An 18,681-nucleotide genomic window follows, 5' to 3' on the forward strand; every position below is an offset into this window, starting at 1 on the left:
AACCCACTCTTTGCGGGGTTAACCTAGTTCACCTTTAATTCAAAGTTTAGTTTATTTTTGCAGATAGACAGCTTTCTATGTCTTTGGGGGAGCATCTGCCCTTTCCATAAAACCTGAAACATGAATGAGCAGAGATATGTTAATTAGGGGGCAGCCGTGGCCTACTGGTTAGCACTCCGGACCTGTAACCGGAGGGTTGCCGGTTCGAACCCCGACCAGTAGGCACGGCTGAATTGCCCTTGAGCAAGGCACCTAACCCCTCACTGCTCCCCGAGCGCCGCTGTTGATGCAGGCAGCTCACTGCGCCTGGATTAGTGTGTGCTTCACCTCACTGTGTGTTCACTGTGTGCTGAGTGTGTTTCACTAATTCACGGATTGGGAAAAATGCAGAGACCAAATTTCCCTCACGGGATCAAAAGAGTATATATACTTACATACTTATACTAATTGTCTCTAAAGCATGAGTGTGAGCTCTGCCCTTCAAAGCCTTTACCGCATGCTCAATCGATAGCAGACGTAATCAAATGAATCTAAATATGGTTTGAGTTGTATACCACAATTTCTTTGTGATTAGAGGCTAAAATACTGTCTTGTGCTTTGATGACCTCTAACCTCTTTCCCGCTTCAGCTATGTGGAAGGCTAGCTCACGGAAGAGGCTTCAGACAGTTGAAAACGTAACACATTTAGCATATTATCTGAAGACAGAGACCGTAACATTTTTTTTGTTATTTGGTGTGGGGTCGAGTGAGTTGAGTAAGTTGAATGTCGTTTGCAATCACTTTTCCTCACAGAGGATTCTGTGTTGATTTTAAAATATAAGCCAATCCTAACACGGAAAGTCAAAGTATCAGGAATTTAATTACAGTCATGAATTCAAATAAACACAAATATGATACAAAACATCCATTCTTGCTTTATAGAAACATATCTTCAAAGTAGTCATCAAACTCCTCCTCCCTGAAAAAGAAGGAAAAAAGACAGAAACATAAGCTACAACACCAGCAGCAATGCAGATTACTTTTGCCTCCCCTTTCAACACATAAACATGAGTCTGGAGTTCAGTGTCAGTCATGAAAATGCTCAGCATTTTTAGTGGTCCAGAAAAATCTGACACTTTTAATTTTCTCATAATTTCAACAAATTACCTATTTTTCCAAAGATGTTTTTTGCCAGAGGTTGGATGTTGTTATTGCTTGTCAGTTATTACTCTGAAAAGTTGTATTTGGACCACCCTGTATGGTGAGACTGTTAAGCCGTTAAGGTGAGGGCATTACCTGGACTTCTGTTCGGTTTCTGGGGCGGGGCCCTTCCAGTGGTCCGACTCCGATGGTCCCTCCTCTGCCTGCTCCTCCCTGTTGTCTGTTTCTGTGTGTGTGTGTGTGTGTGTGTGTGTGTGTGTGGTGGTGGTGGGTGGTGGGGGGTTAAGGTAAGAAGTCAAAATGGCTGCCATGTTGACATGGCTAACAGCCACCTAGGCAGGCAGCACTGAACTGTTCTCCACTGCACTGTGATTGTTCTGCAGCTTTCTATTCATGGGTTTCATCTGGTCCCTTTACACAGGTGTATTAATTAAGCCCCATGCAGTCTGCATTCATAATCTAGGTGCTTGATTTTATACACCTGTGGAAAGGGACCTGATGAAACACATGAATAGTCGTTACAGGAAGTGTGGTTGCCAAACACAAAGATTTAAAAATCCCCCTCAATCTGATCTGTGAGGTCAGAATCTAAAGGCATGTTTTACAAACAACCAGAAATATGGTTATAGTATGCATATTGTGCAAAAAACAATCTTTTCTGTCTGACACAGAATGTAGGAAACTGACGCTGACACATGCACATAAGTGAACTGTTGTGGGATTCTGAATTAGAAACAACATGCACACACCTTTTTGTGAAACTTGGGAGTCAGAGTCATCTGATGATGATGATGATGATTCTGTGAATAGAATAGTATTTGGTGTCTGCTTTTAAAATGACATTTAAACTCTTAATAAAGACAATGAGTAGAGTGAATTAATAGACACAATTAAGTCTCAAAATGAGTTTTGACTGCTGTGTGTGTGTGTGTGTGTGAGAGAGAGTGTGTGTGTATGTGTATGTGTGTGTGTGTGTGTGTGTGTGTCCATCTGTATCACCTCTGTGTCTCCTCTTGTGCTTCTTCTTGTGTTTCTTGTGCTTCTTCGAGTGTGACGCCTTTGACCTCTTGACCCGTGGTGTGTCTGCGTCTGCGTCACCCTCTCCGTCCGAGCGTTGCCTCTTCTTCCTCTTCGTCACTTCCTTCCTCCTGATACAACAAATGACATCGTGGTTTTTTAAAAACCGCACATGCACAAGAGCACAATGCGTTTATCAGACACAAACTATGACAATAAAACTCCATAAAGACTCCAGAAAGACTCACTTGTGGTGGTAGTTGAGCTTGAAGGAGCACTCCGGGCACAAACCTGTGCAACAAGATGGACTTCTTAGTACTTTTTAAAGTGTATGTATCAATGACACTACCAGTAATCATTTCATAAACAATCTTCCAGTAATTATAAATTTCAACATTGAATGGAACACCACATGAAAATGTGAAGAAAAAAAAAAATCTACAGCCTACTAACTACTAAGTGCTAAATATGCTGTTGTTATACAACACATACTCAATTTATAGAATTTTATGGAAAGCAAGATTTAATTTAAAGATTTAATATAAAAAGGTGATACACTATTTGCATAAAATAGCTGGATGGAAACATAATGTGTGTGTCCAGCTGTGCAGGCGGAGACTCCTCGGGATACTCACGGAGTTTGACCAGAGCATTCCTCTTCTCACCCAGCTCGACGTAGGCGAAGTTCACCTCCCAGCTCTTAAGGCCTTCCTGCAACTCACAGCGCTTGTTGCCACACAGGAACTGACCTGCAAGGCATGATGGGTACCCATAAGCCCCACAAATGTCAAACAAGAGCAGGGGGTCATGTTATGAATACAGAGGTCAAGAGGAATACTGTGATTGTAAAATATTGTTCAAATCTTCTTTGTAAGGTTATGGTGGACTGACCATACTAAATATCAAGCATCAGTATGTATGATGTTTGGACAATAACACCCACAGCTTGGAGTTATACAAAGATTTTGCACCAACTGAAAGAAACACTACTTTTTTCTGTTTTACTGCTTATTCATTTTATACATGTGAGTCAGTCCTCAGTCATAGTAAAATTAGTCAAATTAGTGCCCACTACAACTATATTGTACCACTCTGGTCCCCAGTCATGGGCATAGTGAAATTAGCAGAGCCGGACAGTAACGGAGTACATTTACTTGAGTACAGTACTTGAGTACAATTTTGAGGGATCTGTACTTTACTCGAGTATCATTTTTGAGGAGTACTCATGACTTTACTCAAGTACATTTGACAGGCAAATATTGTACTCTTTACTCCACTACATTTCTATCCATAACTGTGAGAACCAGTTACTTCTTCTAAAAAAAAGAGAAAAATCTCAGAAACCCTCAATTTGTTGTTTCCCTCTCAAACGTAATTGGATTGTGCAGGCGCCACTGATTGTGACAGCCTATCAGCAATCACCTTCAGCTTTCCGCCAAAGTCAACTCCATGGTCAGATTTAGATGAGAGACGAAACCATGGACGAAACAATGGATGAAGACGCAGCAGGTCCATCCCGGGAATGTGCCAACCTGTGGCCCCACCTCGCCAGACTATTTCAACTTTATGAACAAGTTAATGATAGTTTTCGCTTCAAGTGTTTCAATTACAAAATAGTATTTTGTATTTGAAATACGTATTTTAAATACATGTATTAGAAATACTGCCCATCCCTGGCAACATGGTAAAATAATGAAAATGACTTGATTTTAGTTTCAATTTCTTTTACATTCTCCAAGGTATTAACATTAACATTTTTCATAACTCCATGTAGGACGTTTCTGTACATAAATGTAAGCACTGTGGCAGTAGTAATGCAATATTTCGAAAATGTAGGTTACTCTTGTACTCTTGATACTCAAGTACTTTTAAACAAGTACTTCAGTACTTTTACTTAAGTAGACATCTGACTGTTGTACTTTTACTTGTACTTGAGTAAAATTGAGCAAAGGGTATCTGTACTTTTACTCAAGTAATAAAGCTGTGTACTCTGTCCGCCTCTGGAAATTAGTGACCACTACAACTATATTGTACCACTCTGGTCCCCAGTCATGGGCATAGTGAAATTAGTTACCACTACAACTATATTGAACCGCTCTGGTCCCCAGTCATGGCCATAGTGAAATTAGTGCCCACTACAACTATATTGTACCACTCTGGTCCCCAGCTGGCCCCTCACCTCAGCACAGCAGCAAGGGTTTAGCTCCTGCAGGCTTAATTAAGGAGAGATTTCCCAGATTGCATCAGGGAAAGTGCGTCACGACAGACAAACCACACCCCCATTCTCACCAGGGACAGACAGACCCGAGAGTTCAGCTTCACGTGAGGCTGTCAGTCAGGTACACACAGCCTACACACACACACACACACACACACACACACACACACATGCACACACACACACACACACACACACACACCAGCTCTCTCACACTCACATATACACATACACACACACACACAAACCAAGGACCATAGGGAGGTCATAGTGTTGTCATAATATTCTCTTAAACTTTACAAAGCCCTAATATATCTCCGTCTGTGTTAGACCATATAGTCTCTATATGTGTGAGTCTCAGTGCGTTCCCATACTGTATGTGTGCACACACACTCTTACTTACTTGACCACTGTAAACACTATGTGATAAGTGACGCTTTTGCACATTTATAAGAATGGCAGTGGAGGATGTCAAATTCAGAGATCTTGTTTACAGTGTGTGGTCGGGGAAGCCTTCTGTTAGGGGGGACAGTGAGGTGCTTAGCCTTTGATCAGCCTCAGAACCATAGCACTCACCTGCAGGATTAGAACGCGCGGGCCATTTATCCGGTCTAAGTGCTGAGGCGCTGACGTCCTCAGCACAGGGATAGGATAGGATAGGATAGGATAGCCTGCTCACGTGAGACTCGCTCAAGCTGTCAAGAGCACGAAAGATGAGGGGAGGGGGGGGCAGAGTCGTGTGGGAGAGCGGGAGACTGCGTCAGAGAAAACCCCAACCAGCTGGCATGGGGTGTGAGGGTGCGTGTGTGTGCGTCAAGACCAAAACAGCAGAGCCCACTACACATACACACACACACATCAACAAATCAAAGATTGACTTGGAAGGAGTGAGAGAGAAAGTGACTGGCTGCGTCAGCAGGGAACCCCTACTGGCTGCTATGCTTTGGCACACGTGGTCTCACTCTCTCTTTACATACAGACACAGACACAGACACACACACAGACACACACACACACACACACAGAGGTCTCCATAAACACATATTCTGACAGTCTCTCACACATCAGATAAAAGCCTTCCAGCTGCCTCAGTCAGCGATCTCAAAACTTTCCCAGAATCCCACACTGAAAACACTTAACCTAAAAAAATGAAGCTAACAGCACCACAGGAAACAGTGCTGCTCACGTAGGAATGTGGCCTTCAACTGGTGATACTTGGTGCAGCTTTAGGAGCAATGTTGCCAGGCAACAGATTCCTAATGTTCTTATTGGATGATCTCAACAAGTTGCCCACTGCTAATTTACATTCTTCAGATAAATCAGTGGGAAAGTGCCTGAACAGCATGGTTCGGTAACATTGCTTGGCAACATTGGCCAAACATTTGCCCTGTCAATCATGACCTTTAGAAGGAGAACCAGTGGTAACTAGAACTCATACATCTCTGGGAAGCTCTACATGACAGTGGGCAAACACACAAAGCACACACAAAACACACAAGACACACACATATTGTGTAACAGGTGCATATTTGCCCCTCCAGCATGTCTACGTCATGTGAATGGGACGCAAGGACAACTTGTGGACAACAATCCATGGACAAGCAGCGACAACCTACACAAAACAATGTGCCCACGCATATTATGCTGCAATCCACCTGGACTTGGAAGTCGGAATTTTCAAGTTCAAAGTTGCTGACACCACAACACCTGATGTCGAAATTCCACTCGGCAAGCTAGGAGAACCTCACCAACCCCGACCTCAAAATCCAAGCAGCCTTGTGGTGATATTCTATTCAGCACCTTCGTCTTATTTGTGCACCATTACAGCAGTCGTGCATTTTCTAATGTCCAACTTCTATTTTTAGGTATGTTGGTACAGTACTTCCATGTGCTAACTACTATGTAATGCACTATTATATCTGGTATTGCTATCGCTTTTATGGTTGCCAGTTTCTTTTGAACTGGAATGCGGTTAACTGGGAAGTGACGTCCGAGAGGATGAGTCTGACAAATGAGTCTGACCTCAACTGGAGTACAACTGGAATGCAGCCTAATGTCTGTTTGTTGGTACTGTGGTTTGCATTCCGATGCTAGTAGCTCAAGGGCAAAGAGGAAATACTGATTAGATGAGATGCTGCTCATTGCTCAGGAAACTTTTCAACGGCAGGGTAGTAATGCAGCATTTCTCTCATTGTTATGGCATATTCTATTGTGGTAAGATGTACGTTGTCCCAACTGTCCAATTTTGTCACTACATGCTGCTATTATGACTTATGATGTGTTCATGACGCTATGAGCCATCACCACACACACACACACACACACACACACACACACACACACACACACAGACAGAGACAAAGGTGGAATTTCCTCATCTCATTATGGGCATTAGAGATGCCAGAGGAGAAGTGACCTCAAGGTGACGGGGAACAGGTGGACGGAATCATCAACCATTTGTTGCACCTGTATGCCTCCCTACCGTAAAGTACTGTCCAGTCCAGTCCAGTTCCATTCTATTCTATTATATTCTATTCTACTCTACGCTCAGATTAAGGGAGAATCTAGGATTTCATGGACAGAATGGCCTCAGTGAGCAGTTGACAAGTGAAATGATTAAATGAGAAATAAATGAGAAAAGAAAACAACAGTTTGGTGGAAAGAAAAATTATATGACAAGTGTTCTTTAGGTCAGCATGAGAAGTGACCAAGACTGAAATCAGTGACAGACATCATTCATCAAAGGACCCCGCTTACACACATAACCTCACTTCGAGAGAGAGAGAGAGAGAGAGAGAGAGAGAGAGAGAGAGAGAGAGAGAGAACCCCCTTATAAAAAAGAGAAATGAAAGCACAAAACACAACAGATTAACAGTTCATTTGTATCTGTTGTGATAATCCTTCTGCTGTGTGCATGTGACCCTGTGTATACATATGACCCTGTGTGTGCGTGTGCGTGTGTGTGTGTGTGTGTGTGTGTGTGTGTGTGTGTGTGTGTGTGTGTGTGTGTGTGCGTTTGTGTGTGTGTGTGTGTGTGTGTGTGTGTGTTATCTCGCTATCTCTCTAAATGTAATTACTTCCCACTCACTTAATCCAGTCTCACTTGCAAGGAGAGGGTGGTACTGCAAATAAAAATGCAGTAGTGGGATTAAACTAATCTTCTGCAGTACATAGCCTAATTGGTCTCCTGAAACACAAGTATAGCCCTCTGTGGTAACAGCACTTAATGGTGTCACTGAACTTTTGTCAGACAAGTGTCCCCACACTGGGAGTTGTTTTGACTCGGTGTCACTGACCAAATGGGCAGTGAAGAGTCATTAGCAGTGACACACTGTCTGGACGTGAAAGTACATTTGTTAGACATTTGTTACATGATTATTATTTTTAAAAATTATACATGCTTATTAATACATGCCCCAACATTCTATCAAAATGAGTTAAAGTGATAGTAATGATGTAAATAGTCAATCACAAAATCCCACAATTCTTGGTTCTGCTTAACCTCTTTTACCGCCTCATGGTGACAACTGTGTTGAAAATGTACAACAATGCCATCTAGTGGTCATTCCAAGGATACAAGTAAATTTGATTCTTCATTCATGAAGCCAGTAAACACTGACTCAGAACTGTACTTAGAACTGTAAGTTAGTACAACTTAAATTCAGTTGTAGAGTTAATCTTTATCTACACACTTTTTAAACGTATTGGGTTTAACTATAATATTAATCAATTACATTTTTAAAACCACTGAATAGCTAGTCTGCTAATCTAATAACTTGACTGATATGCATGTTGGCTTGCAAAAAAAATCCTACCTTTTCCCGAGACGACTTCCTTTTCTGTGCGCCATCTGAATCCAAACTTGAGGGCAAAATTGGAGAGAAAAATAATATTTAGCACCATGATGAAAGAAAACAAAAGAATATTATGTGAAACAGTTCAAAGGTGTCACATATGTGACATGAGAACATGGGGAGGAGCATATAGGAGAGCTTACTCTGCAGGTCAAACACTCTTCAACACCATCTACTTTTTAAGACTATGTGATACCTACCTTGTTTTCCTTGTATCTACTTAGGTCTGCAATACAGTACTCCTTGAAGAGCTTATCATAGTACTTCTTGGCCAGTTCTTTCTCCCTGCAGATCAACATGGTGTAAGAATAATATGTATCACAGTGAGTTATGGGGGGGGGGGGGGGGGTCGCTTGAATAGCATATATGGACTGCAGTCAAAAATATATTTTCAATGTTATCTGACACTTACAATAAAATTTATGAAACAATCAGTCATGAAAGTTGAGTTCTAATTAATTGCTACATAGATTTAGTTTTTGTCCATACAAACGGGAATTTGGACCTATAAAGATCGAAAAAATAGGGGCCAGGTTGGAAAGTGTCATAATTTAGCTCCTTTAACAGACCCTGAGAATGGTCCCCCTGTCTCTTCCATTAAAGACACAGAGAACAATTCTGGCAAAAAGTCGCTGATATTTTACAAAAGCAAAAAAACTAAAAATCTAATAAAAAAATAAAAAATGACATGCCCCCCTTCCATGCTGCTAAAGAGTTCAATGGCTTGAATTGTTCCCAGCCACTATGTTTGTGGTTTTCCATCTATAGTGCCAGATCTGTGAACTAACACCAACATTCTTTTGAGCGCATGTACACAGAAAACGGAACTCTAGGACTGAACTCTAGGAGCGAACTCTAGGAGCGAACTCTAGGACTGAACTCTAGGAGCTTTACAAAACCACTCCATTACAGGCCACAGTAAACAGGATGCTGTGACGTGTACCATGTCGCTTGCAAAGCATATTTTGGACTGCAGTCAGAAAATATCCTTTCCATGTTGTCTGACACTTATGAAGTCATTTATGAAACCATCAGTCGTGAAAGTTAAATTCTAATTCAATACTGCATCAATTTAGTCTTTGTCCCTTTGAAAAATGTTGACCTGTGAAGATCTAAAAAAAAAGGGCCCAGGTTGGAAAATTACGTAATTTAGTTTGAGTACACGTACCATGTCATGTCCTCCTCATCTTCGTCTCTCCACAAGAAGCGATGGTTCTCCCGTACTACATCGATGTCGGTCTTGTCTTTGTGCCTTGATTGCACAATAAAGGGGACAACATGTGACCATACAGTAATCCACGATAACACAGTGCATGGTGAAAGGAAGACTGTTAATTCTGGGACTGAACGTACTGTATAATAACAATTACGGTATGTGTTATAATCAAGATTTTAGGTAGTTATTAATGAGTTATTCACAGATTATTGCCATTGTGCATATTTACAGTAAAATGGTAAGATACTGGCATTTGCTTCCAAGACGGCCCCTACATCAGAGGGATACGTGTCAGAGGTACTCACGTGGAGCGCCTCAAGTCCTCCTGCTTCCCACCGTAGTACAAGATATAGTCACTGACAAACTTCTTGTGCCGGTCAAACTGAGAGCACATTGTTCAGGTCAACTTCACCAGAATAGTGCACTGCCCTTTGCAGCAAAATCAATACCATTACAGTATTTCAGCAGAGCTAAACACAATGGTGTCCTCTAAAATACCAAAACATCTACATTTGTGGCCAAAAGTTTTGGCAATAACTAAGATTTTTGTGTTTTTTTGCCAACTTGCTTGTATGGTTTCTAGATTATTGCGCAGAGTGATCAGATCCATATTACCAGTAATTAATTGCAAATAGCTTGCATTAGCATTAAAAAGTTTACTTAATCACAAACATTTTTCACTGTATTTTGGTCCTGGCACAAATGAATAGACTATAATGAAATGACCATGATCATTTGAGTATAATCACACAGGGGAAGGTGTGAACAAGTACAAGTCATCTAAAATCACTCTATCATTCTGACTGAATTATCAGAGCAGACTGATTGCTATAAATGGAGGTAAGTAATGCTTAAAATAATGTGTTGTCTTGTGTTCACAATGGTTACCCTGAAACACATATTATGTGTAGCTGAAATGCTTATATTTTGGCCACAACAAATTTGTTTTTTAAAAAATGGAACAGACAAAAAATGGAAAATTGTGGGAAATAACTTTTACAATGAAGAAATAAATCAAGGAAGACTTACATTTATTTCTTGTAATATTTGTCTTTTCAAAAAAGCTCTAAACACCAGAGAGGTTGCAGTGATCCTCCTTCATTCATTTTTAATTACCTGGTATTCATTTGTTTTGCTTGTGTGAAAGTGAGGCCGTTACTCTACTCAAAGGATACAGCGTTCATTGAGATTATGTGATGCCTCCTGTTTTGGGCCTCCTCCCTGCACAGACAAACACACACACATACAGTACATCAGCCTTGACATGGCCAGCATAGAATATTTCACAGAGTGATATTGAAACAAATAAGCACAGGCAGATTGATGAGTTAAGACAGACAGGTGTACAGATCCATAGATGTTGATAGATAGATAGATATATAGATAGATAGATAGATAGATAGATAGATATATAGATAGATAGATAGATAGATAGAAGAAAGAGAAAAAGAAGGGTGAGTGCATCAGTGGTCTGCATTTCTCACCTATCCCATTCCTGTGTAGCCACAGTCCTGTGGGCCACCTTGCTGTGCTTTGCCTTCTGAAACGGTTTCTGCAGGAGCAACTCCTCCTCACGTGACCTATAATATGGGATACGAACAGAGTGACTCAATACAAATATTTTGAGGAACCTCAAAAACTTGAAAGGAAACGTGGGATGATGAAAGTAGGGCCTTTAATTACCTTTTGATTCCATGACCCGATCCTTCCTGTCCTTCCTCATCACTGAAGTCAGAGTCATACCCTCCACCACCATGGACCTACAGATTCAGAATCATTTGCATTTTGTCCTACTCTATCAGTAAATATATTTACTAGTAAACAAAACCTGAACTATTTGAAAGGCTTTTCAAAATGGTTCAAATGAGAAGCAGCTTGATATCATCCATCCGAATTCATCTTTCTGGATTTCACCCCAACAAAGTGCTGTTAAGAACTCATTGGCACTGACCAAAGGACTACTTGCTAACGGACCTCAGAAATTACCTACTGTGCTGTTCTCATCTTGCGCCATCAAGTGTAACAGCTGTGTGCACTCGCTCAGAGAGATGGATAAAGACAGCAAACAGCTGCAATGCTGTCCTGTCTCTGGAGGTATCTGAATGATGACTAAGGGCTCTAAACAGCCGCTTCAGCATGAGCCTGGAAACGCAACACCGGGTACGAAAAGGACGCACTCGGCTCGCATACTGCATTGAGCATAAGGTCAGTACAGGACAGAAGGGCAGAGTGGAACATCAGGCATGGCCTCCCTTAGGTTTGCTTCTCTCCCCCACGTGTAGTGTCGTGTCATATATATATACATATATCGTGTATAGGCCTACCACCTTAGTCTAGTCTGTCTGCTGCTACTTATTCTATATAAGAACTATATTATACATAGTTCATTTTCATTCATCACTAGTCTAATTCAGCCATACATTTACCGTTGTGTTGCCTGCTTTCAATTGCACATTGGATGCACAATATAGGCCCATCAGTTCTACGAAATGCATACCAATCGCTATACAAAAGAATAAAAGCATGGGCTACAGGACGATGCAATGAATCTTACAGTGCGACCGAGAATTAAGTTGGCCTGGTGGAAGGAAGGAAAAGGCTAACAGGCTAATTGTAAACTGGCAAGCTAGGCTCCCTCTCTCCCTCCCTACAGTTAGAAGCTGTGGGATATAGAATGCCTGTACCGTACAGGCTGGTGGCGTTATTGGCTCAATGAACAAACTCAATACGAGATCATGCCATGCCATACTAATTGTTACGGATACCATACAATGGAAAAATCTTCACCTTCACAAGATCCAATCCCCTGTGCTCCATGTTTCATATGATGTTTACATGTAAGAATGTCGCTCGCGGATGACGTACGGTAATGGGCGGAGAGAGATGTGACAAAGATAGGGTTAACTCCACCTCCTCCATTAGAATTAACGCCATACAAAGACGCAAATGTTTTCTAGATTTTTTTTAACCACATCGGTGATATATTATAAATGAATACCCCGTTGCACAACTGCAGTTATTTGTGTCATAAACTGACATTTTAAGTCCAGCAGCCAGCCTCTCCTACTCTAGGAGACAAATTCACATTTGTATTTTTTTGTGTTTTTTTTTTGTGTCACATTTTTTTCCAGCTGCATAGTTCCAATTTTGTCAACGGGGAACAACTGATCTTTTATATGATAAATAATGTAATTGAGACCATTTGGGAGGAGGGGTTAGGAGGGTGAAACTTTTCCAGGCCTTTGAACAAAACTACACTGTATTCAAAAATGATTGAGAGAAAGATCCCCCATTGAACACAAGACAGATTCCGCTTTTAACTCCATAAGGGTTCTGGGGAAGCTATTGCGGATGGGTGGGGGTGCTTGGAGAGACCTCTCACTGCCCTGCCAAAATAATGGTGATCTTTGTTACAGCTGAGTGCATTAGCTAGAGAGGGAAATTGAGATTTTCATTTTCTTCAAACCTTTTTATTGTTGTATCGTTGTATAGGCTACCTGGGAATCCAACTTTAACCACAGGTCATTAATAATTATTAGTCTATATATTATTCATTTGACAATAGACTAATAGGCTACAATACAGGTATCTAGACATAGCCTAAATGTCTCCTCTACAAATAGACTATGCTTTATCATAATGTTGTGTGACTTCTATTGGCTTTCATCCAGGGGTGCGCAGGTGCACTGTCCCATGTCTACATAGGCTCATGAATATTCCTGGAATTATTCATGGCTTTCTTTCTGAGGTATCTACATAAATAAAACTGCATGGACAAAAGACCATACTCAATTGGCAGTCGTCCCTCTGAAAGGATTTTACAACGCTCTCAACCTCATCGTCTCATCATCGGTGCAGACGTCACAGACTACCCAAGGATAGCGATTCTTGGACAGCTAGGGTTTATTTCGGTATTGGGGTCGGGAAGGTTTTTTACGCGTAGACTTTGGTTTTCGTTGTTTGCGTTTCGTGACGTTAATTTGATCTTGATGGAGTTTTAATTTCAGAAATTGGCACTGGCTGTGGTTAACTGCTGGCTGTCTTCTCTTTCATGATATTTTCATCCTATTCAGTGATCGCCATGCTGCGTCTCGCAGAACGAATTGCTTGGATGACTGCCTAGCCATCACGACTCGCAGCCTCCTCAGTTGCATTCATCACACGGCGTCTGGAGTAAAAGAAGAAGAAAAAAAAAAACAGCCACTAATTCAAGAGACAGAAAAGGAGGATCTATAAAAACACTCTCCCACGGCGGACACCAGGTTCATGCTCAGGAATATTCGATCCCAGCGGTTGTGACCAACGCGTGGTTAGCTACAGGATGGGATACACAAACAAAACCGTGAGAGGCTGCGCTCTCCTGCTGTGGATCGGTACTCTACTGCTTCTGACGGAGGGCAGGAGACCGAAGCAGCCCAAATGCCCCGCATCTTGCACATGCACCAAAGATAATGCCTTATGTGAAAACATACGATCGGTTCCCCACAGTTTCCCACCTGACGTGGTGTCACTGTAAGTGATGTCTCTTATTTGTTTATTAGCCTATTATCTAATCATTTATGTTTTTTTCTCAGTGCTTTGGCTCACATACAAACTGTTAATTGTTGTTCAAGGGTAGGCCATAACTAATCCTGTGCAATGTTTCTTTCGATTTCAATCACAGATCTTTTGTGAAATCGGGATTCACAGAGATTGCAGGGGGAAGCTTCTTGCACACGCCTGCTCTTCAGCTCCTGTGAGTTTCGTTCTTTGTCATCTTCATTTATGGCTATCTCATAATAGCGCTTTGATCGCCGTACTTTACAGGGTGAAAGGTTTGCACCGAATAAATGCACCCTGTTTTTCTCCAGGGGAGCACAATAGGCCATTGGCCCGGAGCTCCTCTGCCTGTCTACGCACAAAGACCCTTCAAACGGGCGTGAAAAGTATGCAATACACTTATCCACGGGGATACATGGCCTTGTCCATTAGAGCTTTGGACAGAACACACCAAACATTCTAAGAGAGTTTGCAAGTGTCTGGATTCGAAAACAACAAATGAAAGTGGTTGTGTGTAAACATAGCATGCATGCATGCAGGGTAAACTCTAATTTTACAGCCAGAGGCAGAGTTTTCATTTTCATTAACACCCTAGCCTTGTAGCTCATAGCAACATTGTACATCTAGGCACAATTGCCATATTACAGTTGTAGACATGCACAAATAAGGTTGAGACTTGTTGAGCTAAAATCACTGATGCTCCAAAAAATCTCACATGCCCACTCATGACTTACATGATCATTCAACAGCAATTGTAATCCTGAGAGTGACCGAAGACATCTTTGCTCCAGGCGTTTGGATGAATAATGTCTTTTGTTGTGCCAGTGCTTGTTTTCACAGACAGAAATGTTTGAGTGACAAGTCATGGTTTTAAAGTGCATAATTGATCATAATTGTTGAATTGTCTTTTTTTGCAGCTTGTTCACAGCCAACTCATTTGATTCCATTGATGAAGATGCATTCCTGGGATTGCCCCACCTTGAATACTTGTGAGTTTGCATCACCTCTTAATAACAATTCACTATTGTCTATGCTCATATTGTGTGCATGTTTTTTTTAATGATAATTGTCTCATTGTAGGTTCATTGAAAACAACAAAATTGATTCAATATCACCTTTTGCATTCCGTGGTCTGAAGTCGCTAACACACCTGTAAGTGTTCAAATATTTACATTCATATAGCATATAACAAGACTTGATGGGTACACATAGGGGATAACCCTTGTTGTCAGAGTGATTAGGTGTTGTATTTTCTCTCCTCTTGTCATGTTGTCATCTGAGAGAACTGTTTGCTTTATTTGCTTACCTTATTGCATTCATGCCTAGTAACTCCCTCTTAAATCATCGCCATTGAATATATATCATGTCAGCTTGGAAATGTTGTTCACTTAGTGCTTCTGGCAGGAACTGTAACAAAATGAAGACAACTAAACTAAACTGTTCATGGAAGCTAGTTATACGCTGTATATAGTCAATATCATTATGGATCATAAACATTCTGAACTATTCAGCTCTTCAAAACAATCAAGATATTGTTTGACATGACAAGAGTGAATCTCCCAGTTGGAATGCATGACGTGTGTTATCAGTGCCAAGAGAAATATGTGGCACAGCAATCAGGACACAGATTATCATGCGTTTCACCACACTCTGTTTGATTTATGCTTTTCGTGCAGGAGCCTTGCCTACAATAACCTAGAGTCACTGCCAAAAGATGTGTTCAAGGGTATGGATGCCTTAACAAAAGTGTGAGTAGCTCTAATATAGTACTGAAATTACTTCTAAAAACACTGAAGACACACAAAGCTGTTGAGAAAACCTTCATAAAAATTGACTAACACAGAATACAGTCAAGGATTAGGTTACTGCATATTTTACTTTTAAACATGCTGGTTTTAGGTGATGTATGCCTTATGCCGTTATTTTGATGCAAAACATACCTGTTTGAGATGGATACAGTCACTGTTCACTGTCTGTTATTTATGATAATGTATGACACAGGGATCTGAGAGGAAACCTGTTTCACTGTGAATGCAAGCTCAAATGGCTGGTGGAGTGGATGTACAGCACAAATGCCACAGTGGATCAGATCTTCTGTGCAGGGCCTCCCCTCTACAAAGGGAAAAAGATCAATGACCTCGTGCCCCAGTCGTTTGACTGTATCACAGCAGGTAAGCTGCTGCTGCAGCAGCACTGCACTTATGTGCCACGAATCATAACAAACTACTGAATATTATGTAATACATTCTCTATAAACGGCCCTGGAGGCTGAAAATGATTGGCAGTGCAATAAACTGAAACGTTTGTTTGCATTCTCACATATATTTGGTCATATACTGATATATTGCACATGCATTGACAGTGCATTACACAAAAGTCCCTCTTGTCTAAAAATGACATGCAAAAACATGTTTTCTCTCATCTCCAGTGTGACACACTAAAACTAGTTTACTCTTGCCTGTGTTTGTTTTCAGAGTTTGCCTCTCACCAGCCTCTTAAATTTGAATCCATTTCCGTGGAGGCCTTCACGTTTGGAAATGATCAATATGTTGTGTTTGCTCAACCCTTCACTGGAACATGCAGTTTCCTGGAATGGGACCATGTAGAGATGGTCTTCCGGACATATGACAGCATTGAGAGTAAGTGACTCTGGGGCAACTGGGGTTTTCTTTCTGGAGCAAGATGAAGGCTTTGCTGTGTTGCTGTTATTCACCACTAGATGGCGATATGCTTTGTTGTCATGGATTTGGAAGTCAGGATTTGAAAAGTTACAGTGTCTGGACTGGTTGATAGCTGAGTGAAACTTTGCAGTATGATTTCTCACAGTTATCTGTCTGTTATTATTCTTTCTGTCTGTTTCTTTCTTGTGCAGAAGTATTCAATAAACTTATAATTTGGTTTTAGTCAGTTTGCAACTGGGATATTTAGTAGCCTATGTGAGAAATAGGCCTATGGATGGAAATATCTAAGTCTGTGGATCCACTTTTCTTTCAGTTTTTCAGTATTTATCTTTAATTCAAACCAATATGTGCATGTTCCCTTTTTCCCCCATCCAGGCACATCCACAGTTGTGTGCAAACCTTTAGTTATCGACAACCAGCTCTTCATCATCGTGGCCCAGCTGTTTGGCGGTTCCCACATCTACAAGCGGGACGTATCAGCCAACAAGTTCATTAAGATCCAGGACATCGACATACTGAAGATCCGCAAGCCCAATGACATTGAGACCTTTCGCATCGACGGAGAGTCCTTCTTCGTGATTGCCGACAGTTCCAAGGCCGGCTCCACCACTGTCTACAAGTGGAACGGCAACGGCTTCTACTCCCACCAGTCACTCCACCCGTGGTACCGCGATACCGACGTGGAGTACCTGGACATCGTGGGCAAACCACACCTGATTCTCTCCAGCAGTTCCCAGCGACCTGTCATCTACCAGTGGAACAAGGGTCTGAAGCAGTTTGACCGGCGCACCGACATCCCCGAGATGGAGGACGTGTACGCTGTTAAGCACTTTCATGTCAAGGGCGACCTCTACATCTGCCTAACGCGTTTCATCGGTGACTCCAAGGTCATGCGCTGGGATGGCAACATGTTTGTGGAGCTGCAGACCATGCCCTCGCGAGGCTCCATGGTCTTCCAGCCTGTGGTCATCGGGAGCTGGCAGTACGCCATTCTGGGCAGCGACTACTCCCTCACACAGGTCTACCAGTGGGACTCCAAGAAGGGCCAGTTTGTCCACTTCCAGGAGCTGAACATCCAGGCCCCCCGGGCCTTTGCCTTGGTGTCCATTGACAACAAGGAGTTCCTGTTGGCATCCAGCTTTAAAGGGAAAAGCCAGATTTATGAGCATCTGATCATAGATCTGAGTAACTAATGTTGGGGGTGCCGACTCACAAGACAGGCTATGAGCATAAGTGGAGGACAAAATGCAGTAACCGACAAATACTGACAGAGACAGACTAAGTGCATGATATAGCCCGCGCTAATAAAAAAAAAAAAACAGCCCCCCTCAGATGAATGCCTTGCTAGAAACATCCTTTGTATCCTACTCTGTTGTCACCAACTGTTCTGCACTTTTCACTTTTCCTCTTTTCTCTCCTTTAAACAAAAGCCATTGTCTGTGTATTCTCTAAAATTACGAGCTCCCCAAACATGTGCTAGAATGTTTACTGAGGATTTAAATAAAGAAACAAAACGTTTAAATCTTTTCATTAACCCTTAACTTAAAATCAATTGCCAAATAAAATGTTTACAATTTTTACAATGAATAAAGTAATTTATAGCAACCACTTTTGTATGACATCAAGGGACCATTTTAGAAGAGAAAAACACAATATGTGATGTTACATTTTAAAAAGCCTTTTAAATACATAACCCTTGAAAAGCAATAGCCTACATAACAGAAATGTAATTAGTAATTGTGTTATCAGAACTTGCCACGTGTGAGGGTTTTCATTTGTGATCTTGCTTGTTTGTAAATTGTGCATAGCGCTAATAAACTTCTTCAGTAAAATCATAATAGCGGTTCTATTCTCTCTCTACGCAATGTAGGCTAGGCCATGCAATGAGAACGTTGCATTCGTGATCCAAGTATTCTAACCTACTTCTAGTCTTAATCTAATGCGTCATGAGTCGGCTAAAATCACAAAAACGATCATATTCGAACATTTACACATGTATAGGTTATGCCATATTAT

The 18,681-nt window shown here is 41.4% G+C and overlaps 2 protein-coding genes across 3 annotated transcripts; one reads left to right on the forward strand and one right to left on the reverse strand.

Annotated features, from left to right (window-relative positions):
• Positions 1-840: 840 nt before the first annotated feature.
• On the reverse strand, positions 841-14,897 carry fra10ac1 (FRA10A associated CGG repeat 1). Of its 2 annotated transcripts, none has more exons than XM_042083498.1 (14): positions 14,719-14,897; positions 11,129-11,205; positions 10,930-11,025; positions 10,621-10,666; positions 9,751-9,827; positions 9,398-9,481; positions 8,430-8,514; positions 8,191-8,236; positions 2,793-2,906; positions 2,406-2,448; positions 2,140-2,288; positions 1,890-1,940; positions 1,276-1,366; positions 841-958 (listed from the first exon to the last, which is right to left on the reverse strand). In XM_042083498.1, the coding sequence occupies exons 1-14, from the start codon at positions 14,863-14,865 to the stop codon at positions 916-918; spliced, it is 1,149 nt and encodes a 382-aa protein (XP_041939432.1). In that variant the 5' UTR covers positions 14,866-14,897; the 3' UTR covers positions 841-915. The 2 variants fall into 2 exon arrangements, with proteins under 2 accessions (XP_041939432.1, XP_041939433.1); XM_042083499.1 differs by lacking the exon at positions 14,719-14,897 and adding an exon at positions 12,233-12,324.
• Positions 13,194-18,503, forward strand: lgi1b (leucine-rich, glioma inactivated 1b). The gene is made up of 9 exons (XM_042083491.1): positions 13,194-13,356; positions 13,519-13,957; positions 14,109-14,180; positions 14,902-14,973; positions 15,065-15,136; positions 15,661-15,732; positions 15,986-16,155; positions 16,459-16,623; positions 17,041-18,503. Exons 2-9 carry the CDS (start codon positions 13,767-13,769, stop codon positions 17,856-17,858), a joined length of 1,632 nt encoding a protein of 543 aa, XP_041939425.1. The 5' UTR covers positions 13,194-13,356; positions 13,519-13,766; the 3' UTR covers positions 17,859-18,503.
• Positions 18,504-18,681: the final 178 nt, after the last annotated feature.

This window comes from Alosa sapidissima, chromosome 24 (genome assembly GCF_018492685.1).
Source record: "Alosa sapidissima isolate fAloSap1 chromosome 24, fAloSap1.pri, whole genome shotgun sequence".
In the NCBI taxonomy this organism is placed as follows: domain Eukaryota; kingdom Metazoa; phylum Chordata; class Actinopteri; order Clupeiformes; family Clupeidae; genus Alosa; species Alosa sapidissima.